General features: G+C 47.2%; 1 protein-coding gene across 5 annotated transcripts in view; it reads right to left on the bottom strand.

Annotated features, from left to right (window-relative positions):
- The window catches only part of KCNIP1 (potassium voltage-gated channel interacting protein 1), a 384,666-nt gene that overhangs the window by 125,868 nt on the left and 239,993 nt on the right, over positions 1 to 18,805 (bottom strand). The window contains exon 2 of one of the 5 annotated variants that reach the window (XM_063085914.1): positions 13,729 to 13,745. The exons of the other annotated variants lie outside the window; for them this stretch is intronic. Coding sequence (XP_062941984.1) covers positions 13,729 to 13,745 — 17 coding nt within the window. The remainder of the gene's footprint in view (positions 1 to 13,728; positions 13,746 to 18,805) is intronic. 5 annotated transcript variants of the gene reach the window in all.

The following is an 18,805-nucleotide window of genomic DNA, read 5'->3' as shown; positions in this document are numbered from 1 at the left end:
CAGGAACTCGGAAATGGCAAGTGTAATCTTTGTGATCTTTAAAATCTTTGTAATCTTTAGAATATTAAGCTCATTTTATGGATGAGGAATCAAATTCAGAGAGGCTAAGTGACTTGTCCAAGGTCACACAGCTGGTAAGTGGTAAGCTGGAGTTCAAAACTGACTTGTGCTGTTGGTGCTGCATTTATAATCCCAGTTTTAAAGACTGAGGAAGCTGAGGTTCAGAGAGGTGGTATAGACTACCGAAGGCCATACGGCTAACCCATGGAAGAACTTGGGCTTAAACCAGGGCTATCAGGTCCCGGCTCTGTGTTCCATCTACTTGCCCCCACCTCCTCCCAGAACAAAGCTGTGTTCAGAAATGCCGCAGGTGATCCGGGGTCACGTCTTGGGGAAGGCTGATGGGTAAAACCAAAAGTCTCCAGGAAACGAAGGCCCCTTCTGTGCAGGCAGCTCTGCCCACTTCCTCACAGAACACTCTTTCCTTTCAATGCCTGTAGCTGGGAGTCTGAGCCTCACAACATCACTCTGGGCTGGCCACAGGTCTGCCTCCCTGGTAAAATTTCATGTCACTAAATGCCATTGGCAAGCTCATGATAGGCCTAACTCAATAAACATGCATTTGTTTGGACAATAAATAATGGTCAGGAACACTGACTGAGCATTCACCATGCTAAGCATTAATACTCACAACAATCTTCCAAATTAAGCCCTAATACAAATCCCATATTCTAGATGAGAAAACAAACCCAGAGAGGCTGAGTGACTTGCCCAAGGTCACACAGCTGGTAGGTGGTAGAACTGGGATTGAAAACTAAGTCTGTCTAATCAGAGCTCAATTCTGAAGTGTACTGTTCCCCGACATTGATTGGCCATCTGCTTGCTGCATTCCAGGCATTGTGCTAATCAGTTTATATGAGCCATCTCATTAAACCATCACAGTGGCCTTGGAGTGTGTACTACTTATTATTAAATTGAGTTTATAGATAAGGAAAGTAAGGCCCCAAGAAGCTGGCTAACTCGCCCAGGGTCACACAACTAACAAATGGCTGAGTGGAGATTTAAATCCAGGACCTTTTGGATCTATAGCTTAAGCTATAACAATTTGCTATCCTGCCCCTGCAAACAGTATGTGCTTACTGATGCAGAGCACCAAGCTAGGCCCTTGGGAGACAGCAATGAATGAGACATGTTCCAGGGGAAGATGACAAGGCAGTTGTCAGCTGCAGTGCAGTGTGAGAAGTGTGGTCTGAGGTGTCTGTCCACAGTCGGGGAGGTGAAAGGTGGTGGATATGGACACACAGAGGGGGGGTTGCTAATCTGGTCTGATGGGGTTGGGGGCACCAACAAAGCTCCCAAGAGTAGGAGAAGCTTAAGCTGGATTGTAAAGGGCAAGCAGGATTTGGATGAGAAAAACAAAGGAGGAGGCAACTCCAGGCAGAGAGAACAGCCTGTGCTAAGGCCCAGAAGAGAATGATGCACTCAGGAAAATGCAGATCATCCTATGTGACACTGGCCAAGAGTTCCTGGTGGTGAGCAGCTTAAGGCAAGGCTGGAGAGGTAGGCCAGGGCCAGACTGACTGAAGTATGGGATTAAGAGCAGCAGTGCAAAGACTAGTTACCCTGAGTTCAAGTCCCAGCTCTACCACTAACTAGCTGTGTGACTCTGAGCAAATTAATTGACATCTCTGTGCCTCAGTTCTTTCATCTGAAGTGGTAACGAGAAGAGGACTTAACTCATAGGGTTGTTTTTTTAAAAGGATTAAATGAGCTGGTGCCTGTAACAGTTCCTGGTACCTAATGTGCTCTCAACAATTGTTAGGTCTGGATTGATAAGGACCTTGAGTGCCAAGCCAAAGAGCCCCAGTTTTCTCTTAAATGGAGTAGGCAGAGGAAGGAGAATGGTTTTAAAAGCAGGCAAGTGCTGTTATATTTTCATTCAATAAGTACTTGTTTGATTAAGTCCTCTGTCCTCATTCAAGTACTTCGTTCAGGTCAATGGTGGAGAAAGGAGGAAGAGGAGACGACATTCAGGTGAAATTCATCTGCTTGGCTTCCTGGGTCCTCCGGCTTCTTCTCCTTCTCTCCCTCACAGTGTTCTGTCTCCTCACTCTCCCCCACCCCCAGACCCATCACACGCCCGTGCCCACTCCACAGCCCTGAACATCATGGAATCTTGTGGTGGGAGGGCACTGCGCAGCTCCCACTGGCTACTGCATTCTCCTCCACCTGTGACCAGACTCTCCTTGATTGCCTCCAATGATGGGAGACTCATTCCTTGAGATAAAGAGCCTGTGACCCTGAAGAGTTGGGCAGTGGTAAGACTAGCTGTGGGATTACTAGTGTAAGACTAGTGTCTGGGATTCCTGGGGGAGTAAAGGGCCTTCTCAGCTGTGTTTGGGCAAAATAGTGGATGTCTGTGTGCCATAACAACTTTTCCCTTCAGTGTTACCACAATGCATTTATTGAGCTCTTACTGTGTGCCTAGTACTGTGTGTTAGCTCATTTTAATTACTGCTTCTACTTTCAATGACAGACAGCTGGCAAATTTCCAGAGGAAGGAATGAGTCAGTTTGGCTCACTCTAGCTCCTGCTCTAGTGCTCCTTCTGGTCTCTGGCTCTGGATAAGACAGCATAGGCAGCCATTGACCCCAGGGCAGCCTTGTGGGTCTGCACAGGATTTTGGGATCTGAAAACAGCCTTACTTACAGTTGGGGGCCTTAGCATTCTGTTCTCTGCTCTCACTTTCCCTCACCCCCGCCCAACCACACATAGGTAGGTGTTATGGAGAGAGCATATCAGATGGGTTGAGGGCCTGTTGCATGTTCAGTATCCTATTTCAGTTTTGCATCTGCTCTCTTCCCTACAGAGCCTCTGCTAACTTCTGTCTGCTGGCCCCATGCAGAGCAGGACGGTCTTCCTGGACCCTTTGGAGGTGTGAAGGGAACCCCTTGGACACCTCCCAGGGTCCCCTTTCTGCATGAGAACAAGATCTCTTCTGCAACCAGCTCCTCTTGTGTCTGTGGTTACAGTCTCCTGAGTCTCCCCTCTTCTAATGTGTGGGTATCCTTGGTAGTGGGAAGTACTCAGGCAGGCAGTGGCATTGCCCAGGCTCTGGGAGCACGCAGTATTATCGCACAAGCCCATCTGATCCAAGGGTACAGGTGTTTGTTTGAGGTTCCTAATGTTGAAATAATACCTGTCTCCTGTTTGCAAAGCCCCAAGTGCCTCCATCTCTCTTACTCCTTTGATCCTCATAAGACCCTCTGAGAGAGGTCAAGTAGGTATTATTGTCCCCATTTACAGATTAGAAAGATGGGGCTCAGAGAAGTGAAGTGACTTGTCCAGCAAGGGTTGGAGTGATAAATGGCAGCCAGGTCTACCCAAGTCCTGGTTCTCCAGTTCTTCCACTCACTTGTTCCAGGGGGCTTGCTTCTATACCCACAGGGCTAGGTAACTTGTCTAGGGTTACAAGGCTAGAAAATGGTAGTAACAGAATTTGAATCCAGGCTATCCAACTGCAGAGACCATGGCCATGTGTCCGGCACAGGGCAGGCGTTCACCCAGTGTGGGACCGGATGGTCCTCTTCAGCACCTCCTCTCTGACCCGTCACCGCTTCTCCTTCGGTTTCCTGCTGGTCTGGATTCCCACTGGCAATCTGCCCCGGGGAGGGCTGGCAATTCCTCCATTCTCCCAGCTTCCCTTGGCTGCCAGAGAAGCAGGTGGCTTCCCCTCATCTCCCATTCAAAGGGTGTCGAGCTGGCAGAAGGCAGATGAATGAGCTCCTCAGCCAGGGAAGATTTTGTTGCTAAAATACACGGTCTGATTAGGAGTGATTGAAGGGCTGGAGAGAGAGACTGTAGTTGGCTGTGATTTGTTCTGATTTGAAGTAGTTCTAAACAAGTCACCGGGAGGCAGAAGAAGGGGCTGCAGAGTTTGGCGGTGTAGGGTTTTGGCAATGATACATTTCCTGTGGATGCTGGGGCCCGTTTCCAATAATTCCGGACAGTTTTCAAACAGTTTTTGAAATCAGAGTCGGTGCATTTATCTTGTCTCCTTTCCACTTGGCATAAAAGCTTCTCCTTTTTGTCATTTTCTTTCTTTTTTAAAAAACATACATTTTTATTATTACTTTTTTCTCTCATCAGCATCAGAAATAAGCTGTAAATTAAGTGGAGCAGCCTGGGAAATGGGAACGCGCCTGGTGTGGAATAATGATGTTATCTGTGGCCCGAGATCAGCCGAGGCACTGCTCCCGTGTCTGTCTGACAAGGAGAACCTGCTGGAGGGAATTCATCCTGTCAGGATTGAAGGCAGTAATTGGGGCCAGTGATTCATGACCCCTTTATGGGCTCATGAATACATTCATCTTCTGGATTTATCTCATTTCTAAAATGCGTGATCGTCTGTTCCAGCAAGAGGTGGAGGAGGAGGGTGGGTTGGTGTGGGGGGAGAAGACTCTTTGCAAACAAAGATAAAAGGAAAACACTTGGGAAACGTGGCTCAGTGAAGAGGTTTCATTTAGACAGCTTGCAAATGACTGAGTCAACTCCGCGATAAGGCCCTCACTGGAAGGGGAGGACAAGAGAGTCAGTCCCTCCATTTGTCACTTCTGCCTTGGTTTGAGTCATAGGAGGGGCACAGCTCTAAGCGACTGTCCCACTCCTGGCCTTTAAACCAGCCTGAACTAGCCACCAGTCATTTGGGTCCAAATGCTTGTTCTAGGATGATGACCTTGGACTGACCCCCAGCAGAGGCAGGATAGACTCGTGGTTAGGATCATAGATGCTAGAGCCAGATTAGCCGGGTTCAAACCCTGGCTTTTCCTGTTAGCAGCTGCATGAGCTTGAGCATGTTACTTAAATTCCTGGTGCCTCAATTTCCCCATAAAACTCACCTATAGCATGACTGTGTGGCTAAAAGGAGTTACTATGTAGCAAACACTGGTACAGAGCAAGTGCCCCATCAGTGTTAATGAACACCACTCACTTTCCCTTGCTTTGCCCTTTTGATTCCCAGAAGCTCTGATCCTTGACTTTGACATCTGTTTCCAGTCCCATTGGTTGGGGAGCCTCTGAGCAACCACCTTTGGTTTCTAGCATTTGCATTTCCTGAATGCATTTTGGCCCTGATTGCAGTTCCAGCAGGCCCCAAACTGGAGGGTGGTTCAGACAAGATGAGAGCTTTGAGACTGTTGTCCAGCAATGTCTGTTTGTAGCTGGCCGAGCCACTTGCTGGGGCTCGTCCAGCCAGACCGATGGAACTGGCACTCCTGGCTCCTGGTCTCCCTCTCTCTCCACTTCTGCATGCTGCTCTGGGTGGTATTTTCTCTGTCATGCTATTCCTCTTCTCCTCGACTGTGCCTCAAGCCAGATTCCTGGTTCATGGATACTGTCCTGCTTGTAGACCTCTGGAACACGCCCCTGAGTGTCTCCAGTGACACCCCGGTCTGGCTTGGGTCTCCATGGAAGGGGTTTCTCCCTCAGCCAGGAGGCAGCTGCAAATGGTGATGAGACCTCCAGGTGGCAGCTGTCCTCACAGCACCATGGGTGTGATGGACACGGCAGCAGCATGTGCAGAGGACTATGCTGACTTACAAATGGACAAATGAGACTGACTGTACTGGGGGGGCGGGAAGCTGGGGGGATTCTAATCTTCTAGAACAAGATGTTAGGATTACTGGTTCTTTCTTGAGTATAAGAGAATAAACAAACCCTTTCATTGCTTTCAAATCTGTGTTATCAAAGCCTTGGAGCTTCAGAAACATTTTGGGTCCCTGCATGTTAATGCTGAGAAGGAGCCATGAGTAACTTGGCATTTGCACCCCACCCCCACTCCCCTCCACTGATGGATCTGTCCTTGCCCCATTGTGCAAGCAGATTTGGAATGAGCTTGGATGAAGCTCACCACCCTGATACTCACTCCCACTCACCTCACCTATACACACCTTCCTTAAGGTTAGGGGAGAGCACTATATGTCAACTGCATTGTCTAAAACCACGACACAGACTTGCAAATTGTAAAGGGACCATTAACTGATCTGCTGTTAAGAACTTGGCTCTTTGAACTCAGCGTCCTCGGTTCAAATCCAGCCATTTGCTAGCCGTGTGACCTTGGGAAAATCATCTTAGAGCTCTCTCAGCTTGCCCTTCTGTAAAATGGGATAAAAATAACTTAACCTGCAGAGATGTTAGAAAGCTCAAACGAACTAATACAGATACTTGATAGGTGCCAGTTCCTCCTCCTCACCCCTTCTTCCCACATTCTGAAACCTAAGTACTCCAGCCCCTCATGGACTGCACCGTGGAGCGTTAGTCCCAGAGACAGGCAGGGAATCACCCCTGAAGGGCCTGTGGAGGAGAGATGCAGAGCCCTTCCTGCATAATCTTGGATTCTTTATCAGAAGCCTTCCAGACAAAGTGCTTCAGGCAAGTACAAAGTTCCCTTGCTCAGTAGATCTCAAGTCTTTCCCTGGGGGAGAGCTGAGCTTCTGAAATCACTCGGGTGGAGCCTGGGGAGTGTGGGCAGCACGAAGGCTTCTCTGCTTCTTTAGCCAGCCATGCTTGCGTGCAAGTTATTCCCGTAGACAGCCTCCACCCCACCTCCACTCCCCTCCACTGATGGATCTGTTCTTGCAGACTCTGCTTTGGAGCAGAAACACAACTGGGTACCCTCACTGCCTTCCCTTTGCCTGTACCCACTACTTCCATCACCATCCCCCACCTCCCACTCCAATCCCCAGCCCCAGCCAAGCCCCCCCCCACAACCAAAGATCCTGGCCCTGCCAATTTCTAGTTGTGCCATCCAGGGAAAATCACTCTCTGAGAGCCTTAGGTCCCTCATCTATAAAGTGGGGAGCCCCCCAGACAATGTCAGATGTCTTCTCATTGAGCAAGAATAATATCTTGACTCAAATTCTTATGGGCAATCTTGCATTCTGTTATACAACGAGGTCCAGGAAGGTGAATCGACTTCTCCAACCTCACAGCCCTCCTGAAGCTAGATGCCATGTTCTTCCCACCGTCTCAAGCCTCCTCTCACTTTTTCCCAGTGATGGTTGGGAAGGGTAATCCCCTGACATGGGTTCCAAAGCACCAGCCCTCTCCTGAGGTCCACGCTGCCACCGCTCAGAGAGTGATTGAGAGCACAGGAACAAGGGATCCCCCCAGCCAGAGATGATATCTCGTTTAATGAGGGATTGTGGGAGGGTGGAAAACACACCTGATTTATCTTTGTTGCCTAAATACCTCTTAAATTCTCCCTTGAATACTCCTAATTCAGCAGAATGTGAACAATTATAGCAGGAAGCTATTCATAGGTGGAAGGGGGCTGATGGAATTATTTATCAAAATGACATTTTAATTATAGTGAAGAATGGGTTTGTTGTCACTGAAATGGAAGGTGGTGTTACCCGGGCTCCATGTGCCCCTCCAGAGTAAATTAAAAATGCTCCTCTCTTCATGATAACTCCATTAGGTGCTGGGGACACAGGAAGCCAGTGGCAGGTTCTTTCTGGTGAACATTTCTGGCAAGAGGTAAGGTGGAGCCCTGTGAGGGATTCTGCTTCACGCTAGAAGGTGTGGAGTCCCTGAGACACACGGGGTTGGCAGCTAGAAGCCAGACAGGGTCGGAGAGTCTCTGCTGTCTCTCAGAGGCCCAATCTCCTCCCCTCCCCACCTGCAGAATAGGTCATCTGACCACAGTACACTATTCTGGCATCCACACTCTATTTTAAAAGGAAATATACAAATATGTGCATGACAAATTCCAACTATGCAAAAATGTATACAATCAGCTTTAAGTCACTTGAAGTAAATAAGCCAATTTCCTTGACCTTCCTTACTCTTAGTTCTCCTCCTCCAAGGCAACCAGGGTGTCTGGATTCTCCTGAATTGGTCTTGAGATATTCTACACATACACAAGAATATCTGTAGTCTGTGCTGGCTTCAGTGTTATTCTTTCATTGTCGCTGGGCTATTTTTTCTTCCCCAACTAGGAGGAAAGCAAGCAGAGGCATGCATTGTGTTTTAGGTGTCTCCTGTGTTTGCCAGAGCTCAAGAATGGCAGATGTAATAATTTCTACCATTTAGTCAGCACCTGCCACATGTAGGCATCTGCTTAGCACTTTGCAGAGGTCTTGGTTCAAATCTTCCAAACAGTCTGCTGAGGATTCAGTTTCTATCCCCACTTTGTAGATGAGGAAGCCCAGGCATAGAGGAGCTAAATCAACACTCCAGGTTAGGTACCTGGGGCCTTGTATCTTTGGGTGCGGCACTGGGCTTGGGTTCACTCACTTAGCATGCAATTGATTCTTACCTGTGCCTGCCACTGTGTCAAAGATAATTAAGAAGCAGTATCTGATCTCAAGACGCTCACAGTCTACGTGTGGGATTGGACAGAGAGGAGGACAAATAAGTAAATCGACATGATATTAGGGCCGGCCTGTGGCTCACTTGGGAGAGTGTGGTGCTGATAACACCAAGGCCATCGGTTAAGATCCCCTTACCGGTCATCTTTTAAAAAAACAAACAAACAAAAAACCCCCCATGATATTATGGTGCAATAACTGAGGGTTTAATGGATTGTGCTTAGTGTTTGGAAAGAGGAAGGTCCATGTTTAAATACAAGCTCTATTACTCTCTAGCTGTATAACCTTGGGTAATTAACTGTCTTTTTAGGGCTTTTGGTCTTTTTAGTCTTTCGCTTACCTAAATAATGGACATAATAATACCTACCTCATTGGGCAGTTAGAAGGACTGGGAATAATATTTATAAAGAAGCGAGGGGAGCTGAATAGAGATTTCTCCAAAGAAGGTATATAAATGACCAATAAGCACATGTAAAGATTCTTGACATCGCTAATCAGTAGGGAAATGCAAATCAAAACCACAATGAGATACTACTTCACACACATTAGGATGGCTATTATATAAAAAAAGAAACAAAGAACAACAACAGAAAGTAACAGGTGTTGGTGAGGATGTGGAGGAACTGCAGCCCTTGTGCATGGCTGGTGGGAATGTAAAATGGTGCAGCCACCATGGAAAACAGTATGACTGTTCCTCAAGCAATTAAAAGTAGAATTACCATATAACCCAATAATTCTGCTTCTGGATATATTACCAAAAGAGTTGAAAGCAGGGACTCAAATAGATATGTGTACACTATGTTCATAGCAGCACTGCTCACGATGCCAAAAGGTGGAAACACTCAAGTGTCCATCAACAGATAAATGCATGAACAAAACTTATAAACATGCAATGGAATATTATTCAGCTTTAAAAAAAAAAAAGGAAATTCTGACACATGCTGCAACATGGATGAATCTTGAGGACATCATGCAAAGTGAAATAAGACAGTCACAAAAGGACAAATACTGCATGATTCCATTTACAGGAGGTATCTAGAGCAGCCAAAATCATAGAGACAGACAGTAGAGTGGTGGTTGCCAGAGGCTGGGGGAGAGGGGTATGGGGAGTTATTGTTTAATGGGTACAGAGTTTCAGTTTTGCAAGATAAAAAATGTTCTAGTGATGGATGGTGGGGGAAGGTTACACAACAATGTGAATGTACTTAGTGGCACTGAACTGTACTCTTAAAAATGGCTAGGATGGTAAATTTTATGTTATGTATATATTATAACAATGAAAAAAAGAACTAGGAGAACTCAACAAGTGCTAATTCTCTCTCCTCTTTCCTTTCTCCTCTTCTCTTCAACAAACCAAACAGATCATCCACCACAGTCCAGGTCCTGGGAAGACGGCTCACGGCTCCTGACTCCATGTGGCTCAAACTTAGACAGGAAGAAGGATGCGGAGACAGGCAATAACCACCCCCTGTGATATGTGCTGTGTAGAGGTCTGCCTAGGGCTCAGCAAAGCAGAGGATGAGCCTGGGATGTGTGTGTGCACACACCTCTGACTCAGGGGAGGAAGGCAGGGGCGGGGGCAGGCAGAGAACGTTGTATAAAGGAGCTGACACCTCGGTACGTGACAGATGTCCACAGATGTGAAGGTCAGTGTGACAGAGCCTGGTAAAGCTCCTCAGTATCATTGTTCTCTTCTCCTTCTGGGGCAGTCAGTGTGGCCAGATGCCTGCGTTCTGGCTGAGGGGAAGGAGTGGGGGTGATGTGCCCATTACCAGGCTGCCCCATACAGACCTCTGAGGCTCCCTTTCCCCCTCCAGCAGCAGAATGGAGGAGATGGGGAGTCACAGGATGGAAGGAAGCTGCGTGGAGCCAATGCAGATGCTCCCCTCCATGCTGAGCTGCACTGGTTGTGATGGGAGTGAGCAGTAACTGTTATTGTGTTTTGCCACTGAAACTTTGGGGCTGCTTGTTACAGCAGCATTTGTACTGTTCTGACTAATACAGTCTGGCAGGGGATCCAATTATTTGAAATGGAAACAGGTTCAGAAATGGTCAGAGTAATAGTAAGTCCTTCCTAAATGGTCTGGTGGAGGTCCAGGCAGCTCAGTGTGAGATTAGAACTTCCCCATCCCCTCCCAACATCCCCTGACCCAGTGCCCCCCACCCCCTGGGCTGAGTGTCACCCACCATAACCAGGATCCCAATAGTTAGGCCCCTGCCAATTGGATAGAAACATTTCAGGGCATCAGCCACCCTTCTGAGGAGCTGTATCCAGCAAATATCAAGGTGGTTGATAAGTGTCCTGGTCAGGAGTGGCTTTGGCCAAAACTAGATAGGGTGGTCTGGGATGACAGTTGCATTGTTTCTCCCAGACTAGGCCAAGGGAAAATTTCCAGCTGCCTCCTATTCATATTTAAGGCCATCTCTATTTACTTTGAGTCCTCAAACTTGTGTCCAATAATATCAATGCCAGCCCTTACCAATGATAGGGCATGTGCTCTATGACAGGCACTCTGCGCATGCTTTCCATAAATTGTTTCTTTTAATCCCCATGCCATTCCTGGGAATCCAAGCCAGCCCCATCCCCACATTGCAGAGAAGGAAAGGGACACCCAGAGAGGTGAAGCCACCACTCAAAGCCACGCATCTCGAGAGTGGCAGAGCAGAGATTTGAGCCCTTGACTGTCTGACTGCAGAGCTTCCCACTCTGGGCCAGGCTTCAGCACTGCTCTTGAAGGCCAGGGGGCTCCTAGGCCAGCCTCAGCAAACTATAAAAGGAAGAATTTAACCACCTTCACATCCTCCTCTCATTCAGTCTGTGCTCCCATGCCACCTCCTCTGGGGGCTTCCCTGGACACTCTTTCCAAAATAAAAATGCCCACAGCCCTCCAGGAACTCTCCACACCCTACCTTGTTTCATTTTCCTTCAGAGCATTTATATCTCTGAACCTAAATGTTTACTTGCGTATTGCTGTCTCCACCCTGCTAGAATGTAAGCTCCATCAAGACAGGAGTATTGTTTTATTCCCTCCTGTACTTTCAGCACCTGCAACAGAGTAGGTGCTCCATCAATATGAAAGTTAATTAATCTGAGACTCTGAATACCTAATTCAAATAGGTGATAACAGATACCACTTATTTGGTACCTCTTAGTGTCAGGAACTATGCTAATGCCGATACAAAGTATTATTTCATTTTATCCTTCAACAACCGGATGAGGTAGACACTGTTATTACAGTCATTTTATCAGATGAAGAAACTGAGGATCAGAGAGGAGAAGTGATTTGTCCAAGGCCATCAGCAAGAGGCAGGGGAGGGTGAAGAGCCTTGGTCTGTCTAACTGCTAGGCCTGGATGCTGAGCCCCTGCACTATCCCTCCCTTTCCTGCTCCAGCTGACCTTGGCCCTCAACCTGTAGCCTTCTGCAGCCAGACTGAGTCACAGAAAACAGCCTGGACACTGGTATGTGAAGACTTAGAACAGGGCGAGGTTTGCTCTGCCATGCTCTCAGGCTTCCTTGGCAATGTTTGAGGTACTCTTCCTTGGCGGAGCTGCTGCACAGCAGACACCATTCAGGGAGCTAAAGCATTTGGGGAGAAAGGGGGTGGAGTCTCTCTCAGTCCTGCCTTTCCCCTGACTGCACTTTATTAAACAATAACATGGCATCCCTACAGGCACAAGTGAGTGACAAGCACGACCACAAGAAGATACTTGCTTCTTTTTAAATCTTCTACGACTGCAAATTATACATACACTCCAACAGGGAATTAGGCAGTTCTCTTGAGAATAAAGCGGAATGGCTTTAAAATGTGTGGGGTGGGAAGAAGAGCACTGGCCCTGGAGCCAGGCAGCTGGCTTCAAGTCTCTTTGGATTTGCCACTCAATAGCTGTGTGGCTTCAGGTGAATGACTGCACCTCTCTGTGCCTCAGTCCCACATCTGAGAAACAGAGACAATAGTGACTGTCAGAACAGAGGACTGCAGATTAGATAAGGCACGCTGCATGGGGGCTTAGTACAAGGCTGCTTTCTTAGGTCTCTCCTGATTTTCAGCTCTGGGTGCCTTAGTCTTCTACTTCAGGAACTTGAAAGGTTTAACTATCCAGCAGGTCTGAGCCCTGATGGTGGAGAACATGTCAATGAGCAAAGCAATAGGTCCCCTGGGGACCCATGAGAGCCCATTTCAAGTCTCAACTGTTTGGGCCAAGCTGGCCTTGGCCCTCTCTCTCATTCATTCATTCATTCATTTCTTCATTCATGGCCTCTGCTGTATCGAGCACGCAGCTCGGTGGTGGCAAGAAGAGCACCTACCTAGAGCAGGTTCTCCCTGTGCTAGGCTGCATAATGGTTCTCTAAGGATGTCCACACGCTAATCCCTGGCACTTGTGAATACGTTGCCTTACATGGTAAAAGGGACTTTGTGGATATGATTAAATTAAGGATTTCATGATGAGGGGATTATCCTGGGTCATCCAGGGGGACCCAATGTAATCAAAGGGAGGCAAGAGGTTCAGAGTCAGAGAAAGGTGATGGGGTAACAACAGCAGAGGCTGGAGTGATGTGCTTAGAAGCTGAAGGAAGGGGCCATGGGACAGGGCGTGCAGGTGGCTTGTAAAAGCTACAAAAGGCAAGGAAACACATTGTCCCCTGGAGCCTCCAGGAGGAACACAGCCCTGCACACCTTGATTTTGGTCCAATACAACCCATTTTGGACTTCGGAACTCCAGAACTGTGAGATAATAAATTTGTGCTGTTTTAAGCCACTAAATTTGTGATAATTTGATACGGCAGCAATAGGAAACTAATAGACCTTGTCCCCAGCCTTCCCCTCGCTATTCTATATCATGTGACTTGTCAGTGATCTTCAGAGTTTTCACCTCCACTTTTAATTACAAATTTGTCGCTTGTCTGTCCACATTCTCCACTGGACTTTGCTCTTTGAGGGCAAAGATTCTGCCTGTTCTGTTCACTGCCATATGGCCAGAGTCAGGCACAGTGGCAGGCCTGTAGACACTGCTCAATAAATAGTTGTTGAATAAATGAATGAATGTTCTGTCTCTTCTCTCAAGCATATTCAAAGCAGTGTATCGCTCTGCTCTGGAGTGTTGATCTGTGGGTTGAGGAGACCAGAAATGTACTGACAAGAGCAACAGCAGTACTTACTGTAACCTGAATGCCTGCTGGGCCAGACACTTCGCTAAGCACTTTATGAGCATGGCTTCATTCTCTCCTGACAACAGCCCTGGAGAAGATGAAGGACTGAGGCCCAGACTTGGAGAGATGAGGTAATTCCCTCTGGCCACACAGATGGATAGTAAATTTAAGCATATCCGTCTGGCTCCCAAGTTAATTCAGTTTCTACTGTGACAAACTGCTGTCCTGGGATTTCTAAGGGACATTAGAGCTTTTATATTCTCGCCTATCCTCTTGCTCCTCCTCCCTCACCCCCCAACACCATCATCATTATCAACATCACCATCTTAATCATACCACCGCCTTACGATAGCTCCTAATATATGCAAGGAACTGTGAAGGTTACAAAGAAGTAACCTTCTTTGCAGCACTGGCAGGTGAACTGCAGACGTAGGTTGGTCATGTAGTTGGAGGTTATGGAGAGGAAGTGATGATAACAGCCATCATTTATCGATTGTCTACTGTGTACCAGGCAAAGTGCCTAACACTCTACATTCATAATCACACTTAATTCACACGACCGCCCCATTTTATAGATGAGAGCACTGAGACTCAGGCATGTTGTCCAGCTTGTCTAGCAGAGAGGGAGAAGGGTCGGACTTAGAAACAGACAGATCTGACACCAAAGGCTGTGCAATCACCCACTATGCTCTCCAGCCTCCCTAACTGCAGGCCCAAGGCTGTGTAACATCAGAGGTGCTTTGGGAGGCATGCAGATCTGCTAGCTCCCCCGAGGGCTTGGGAGGGCCAGAATCTAGGGATGGAAGCTCTCTGAAGCATGGTGAGACTGGGAGACAGTCCTGCTCCTGAGAGCAGCAAAGGTGGATGACGTGAGCATCTGTCTGGTGCCACTGGGAGAATGGCTTTGGCTGCCCTGGGAGGAATACTCACCATGAATGCTTTCAGCTCTAATTTCCTCTATTCACTAAGACATTATGAGCTGAGTTCTAGATGCCGCTGGGTGCACTGATGGCTGTGGTAATAACAGAGCCATCTCCGTGGTGGGGATGGGAGGTAGAGGCTGATAGGCTCCCAGGTACTGCGGGCTTGGGAATGGGCAGAAACGAGGTGCCTGGGAGACAAGCAGGTCATCTCTGGATGAGGGGAATAGGGAGTCATGGGGCTGAAAGGCTGGGAGATGTAGCACAGTCACAAATTCAGTCCTTGTTAAGTCCTGCTGAAGAGCTACTAGGTGTCAGGATGTGCCTGATGAATACCCATTGGAGGGAATATAGATGGTCCCTGACTTCCTCGATGGGTTTACTGGGGTATTAAATTCATGTTTGACTTGCAATATTTTCCATTTATGATGGGTTTATTGGGATGTAAACCCATCATGAGTCAAGGAGCATCTGTGCACTGGAACGTGCCAGGGGGAGTCAACAAGCAACGCACAGTAAGTTCTGTGGTTCCCACTTCTTCCACTGTGGGGTTCAAGTCCCAGCCCATCTCTAAATCACTGGCGACCCTGGAAAGACGACATTTCCTCTCTGGACCTCAGATCCTCCCTCTGAAAAGTGAGGGAGTCATTCAATTAGATGTTCTCTAAGAATATTTACACCTGTGAAATTTTATGGCTTAATTAGGCCACAGGCATATAGTTATGAGAGTAAATTTTGAACTCAGATTTTTTTTTAAGGAAGATTTTCGATTCTGGATCTGCCATTTATTAGCTGTATGACCTTAAGCCAGTTACTTTGCTTTTCTGAATCTCAGTTTTCATACCTGTAAAATATAGATACTAGTTGCATCCCCTTATAGGGTGGTTAGGGGTTTAAATGGGTAATGCCTGTAAAGGGTTAACCCAGTGCTGCTCTGGAGAGCCTTCAGCAAAAGGGGCCACCTGTGCTGACAGTCATGAAGCCAGAGGCTGCTCTGCTCTGGGCTGTCAGTTTCTTCTCTTTGGGAGCAGGTGGAAATGTTAAACTCTGGGACATGACAGAGAGAAATGTGGAGCAAGGGAAAGAAAGCACATGAATTTCTCTATTACCTCTGATTGGAGCTGAAAATAAAACTGAAATTCAGCTAGAAAGGAAGGAGCATGTGAGTCACTCGGGAAAAGAGCCCACTCTGCCAGCCACCGAACCCTGTGAGTTGTCCCTGCACATCTTACTGTCCTTGTCACAGTGACCTGCCTCTCCCATGGGCTGGGCACCTCCCTCACCTCACACTGATTGTAATGCTCTCCAAGCTGGACTTTCAGTCTCCTTGACATTACATGTCCCTGCCAGATTCCTAGTGTTAAATGCAGCTTTTCATACATTATTCCCCTGAGCCCAAACCTTTCACGACTCACAGCTCTCTGGGTTTGGCATTCTAAGCTTTTGCAAGTTCTGGTCCCCATCTCCCCTGTCGCTCTTATCTCTCCCTGTCCAGCCTGGCCTCCCAAGACCTCTGCAAATAGGCCATGAGCTGCTGCTGTCACTGCCTGCTTCAAACCCCTTCTCTAAACCTAGCATTAAAGGAGTAGTTCATGCACTCATTAATTTATCTGTACAACAAACGACAATCCGATTTTCTAAGCAGCACAGGGTCTAGGGAGCGTGGCATGGTACTGGTGGCCTCTGTGTGGCTGCTCCCGGTCCGGAGCACATGGCAGACATTATGAATAGATCACAGGTCTTCTTTTCTCATCTGGTTCAGATGCAGCCTCAGAATCATTCTTTGAGCAGTTCCCCGGGCAGCCTCTGCTCATCAGTTGAGTTGGCACAACCCATACAGCATCTTCAGGTAGTGAAGTAAGACAGATGAGGGGTTCCAGCCCCATTTAGTACTATCACTTACCCCTGTGTGACCCCGGACAAAGCAAACATCTGTATCCTCGATGTTAAAATAAGAACTATTATTTTTACCTCACGGGATACGGTGAGATTAGAGACAATGAACACTGCCAGATAATATTTGGGGATTTTCTCGCTGCCCTTCCCCCATTTGCTCATCAGCGTTTTTTGCCTCAGGGGTGGCATGATGCAACAGGAAAGCTGAGAAAAGATCTTCAGTTTACTGATCCTCAAGAGCCAAGCCCTGAAGATCATTTTGTGCCCCAAACCTCAAGATCATTCTGTGCCCAAAACAATAGATTTCAAAGAACAGATGAAGAGGCAGGCCATTCTGCCCTGGGGCTAGATAAAGCTTCTGTAAGCCAGGGGAGGAGGAACGGGAAAAGGGAACTCAGAGGCAGGAGGTCACCGAGAAGCATGGTGGGGGGTGGGGGTAGGGAGAGAAACCCTAAGTCAGTTTGGAGGTGAGAGTGCACGTGACAAGCAGGATCTCCAGGCAGATGGGCTACGCCAGCCACACAGAGTTCGCGTTGTTTTCCCTGCCCCATTAGTGAAGCAAAATCCCTCCCACCCACAGATGCTGAGACTCTCGTTTTTAATCACGTAGACCACATCCCAGGAGTCACGAGGACATATGAACTGATTGGCTTTCTGGCTCTGTTGTCGAATACATTTCATCAGCTTGTTAAACGGTCTTTAAAAATGCTTTGTGCCTTGGTAAATTTGGGCATAGCAGGCTTGGAAGGGGGTTTGCTCCCCTGTAATTCAAGAAAATGTAAAATCCTTTAATATCAAGTTCTCAGGAAACTGCTCCCACACATTCATTGCCTCTGGCTCTTTCTCGATATTTAGGACTGTGGGTCTGTACTCTGGGAATCCCCATGATGTAGGACTGGAAAGTGAAAGGTATTATGGAGGTAAGGGAGCTTTTCTGGCTTTCCCTCCTGCCCTTCCTCTTCTCAGTCAGGAAAGCTGGTCCTGCGATCTCTTTGGGAACAGGAGATTCCAAAAATCTGCCTCAGGCCAATAGTCCGGCATTGGTAACTTATGTGTTCCCTAACAGCATGTTTGTGGGTAACCACTGCTGATAACCCTTTAACAGCCTGGAAAGGTATTAACCCAGAGAGAAGGGGGTAGATGCAATATTATAAAGCTAATACTTATTATCATTTATTGAGGAACTGCTAAATGTTAGGCTGTGCTGTGAGTACTTTCATATTTTCTGTTTCTCGTGGCAACCTTGTAAGGGAGGCATTACCCATCATTTTACAGACTAGCAAAAAGATCTCAGAGAAGCACCTGCTCCCAACCACTCAACAAGTAAGTGGTGGAGCTACCTGCCACCCTGGAACCTTAAATTGTTATTCAAACCATCTACATATCACTTGTCATCTGTGTTGTATTGTTGGGGCTTAAGATAACTAAGTCTTTTTCACTCCATAGGTGGGTTTAATCATACATAGATGCTTGGGTCATTTTCATCAGTGAGGTGGCTAAGATCTTATCTCACATTATAATCTCTTCTGCAATATTAATATCACTTCTAGAGAGCTCAGTTTGCACATCCAGAAAGTCATTTAGATGGACTAGTTCAAGGATGACAAATCCTTGGTACACAGGTCATCACTTCCCTACCTGTATCCAAAGCAGATATCGTAAATAATTCACAGAACTCATTTCCACTGGATCCAGCTGAAGCCACAGAAATCCTTTGAAAAACTGCTTTTCAGAACCCATCACTGATGAATTAAAAGATGGCACATGAAGCGAATCTTATTTGCTACTACTGGATGAGAAGATTGCCAAGGGTCCTTTGCGTTCTGACATTCCATTAGCCTGTGTGGTGTGGGAATTGGAGCTGGTGGTGAGCTTGGACTTTGGAGCCCTGAGTCTACCCTAACTCTGTCACTTGTTAGCTCTGTAACCATGGACGAGTTAGTCCCTGCCTCTAGGCCTCAGTTTCTTCATCGTATCTTTCAGCTCTGTGGTCCCATTTAGCTCCAATAATCTGTGATTCATGACAGATCACCTGATGGGGATTAGATGTAAAGTGATCCTATAGGTTTTGCATCCCAGGCCAGGAAGACATCCTCTGGGAGGAATAATACCTAACTTTACGTTTATCAAGGAGATGGCTCTGCTTGGCATCTTAATGACACTACAAAGTGCGTTTGAGACGGGACTTCCAGTGAATTACAATTAGAATCACTATACTTGGGGTCAAAAGTGCCTCAATAATTGTTTGGGTCATCTGCATCTAACAGTTGAGACCCCTCATACCATCCCCAACAAGAAGTTCCAAGTCTCTAGTTGTACACCTCTAGTGACAGGGAGACTGCTACTTCAAGCAGCCCAACCTTTCTGGACACTTCTGAGTGTTAGAAAGCTTGTCCTTATGTGCTGGCATTACTTTACCTCATTGGACCTTGTAACTCTTGGGCCCACAGAAGGCCATTTAATCCTTCT

Source organism: Cynocephalus volans, chromosome 2 (assembly GCF_027409185.1).
Source record: "Cynocephalus volans isolate mCynVol1 chromosome 2, mCynVol1.pri, whole genome shotgun sequence".
Lineage (NCBI taxonomy): Eukaryota > Metazoa > Chordata > Mammalia > Dermoptera > Cynocephalidae > Cynocephalus > Cynocephalus volans.
Note: the sequence above shows the minus strand (reverse complement) of the source record. Positions and strands in the feature narration are given on the sequence as shown.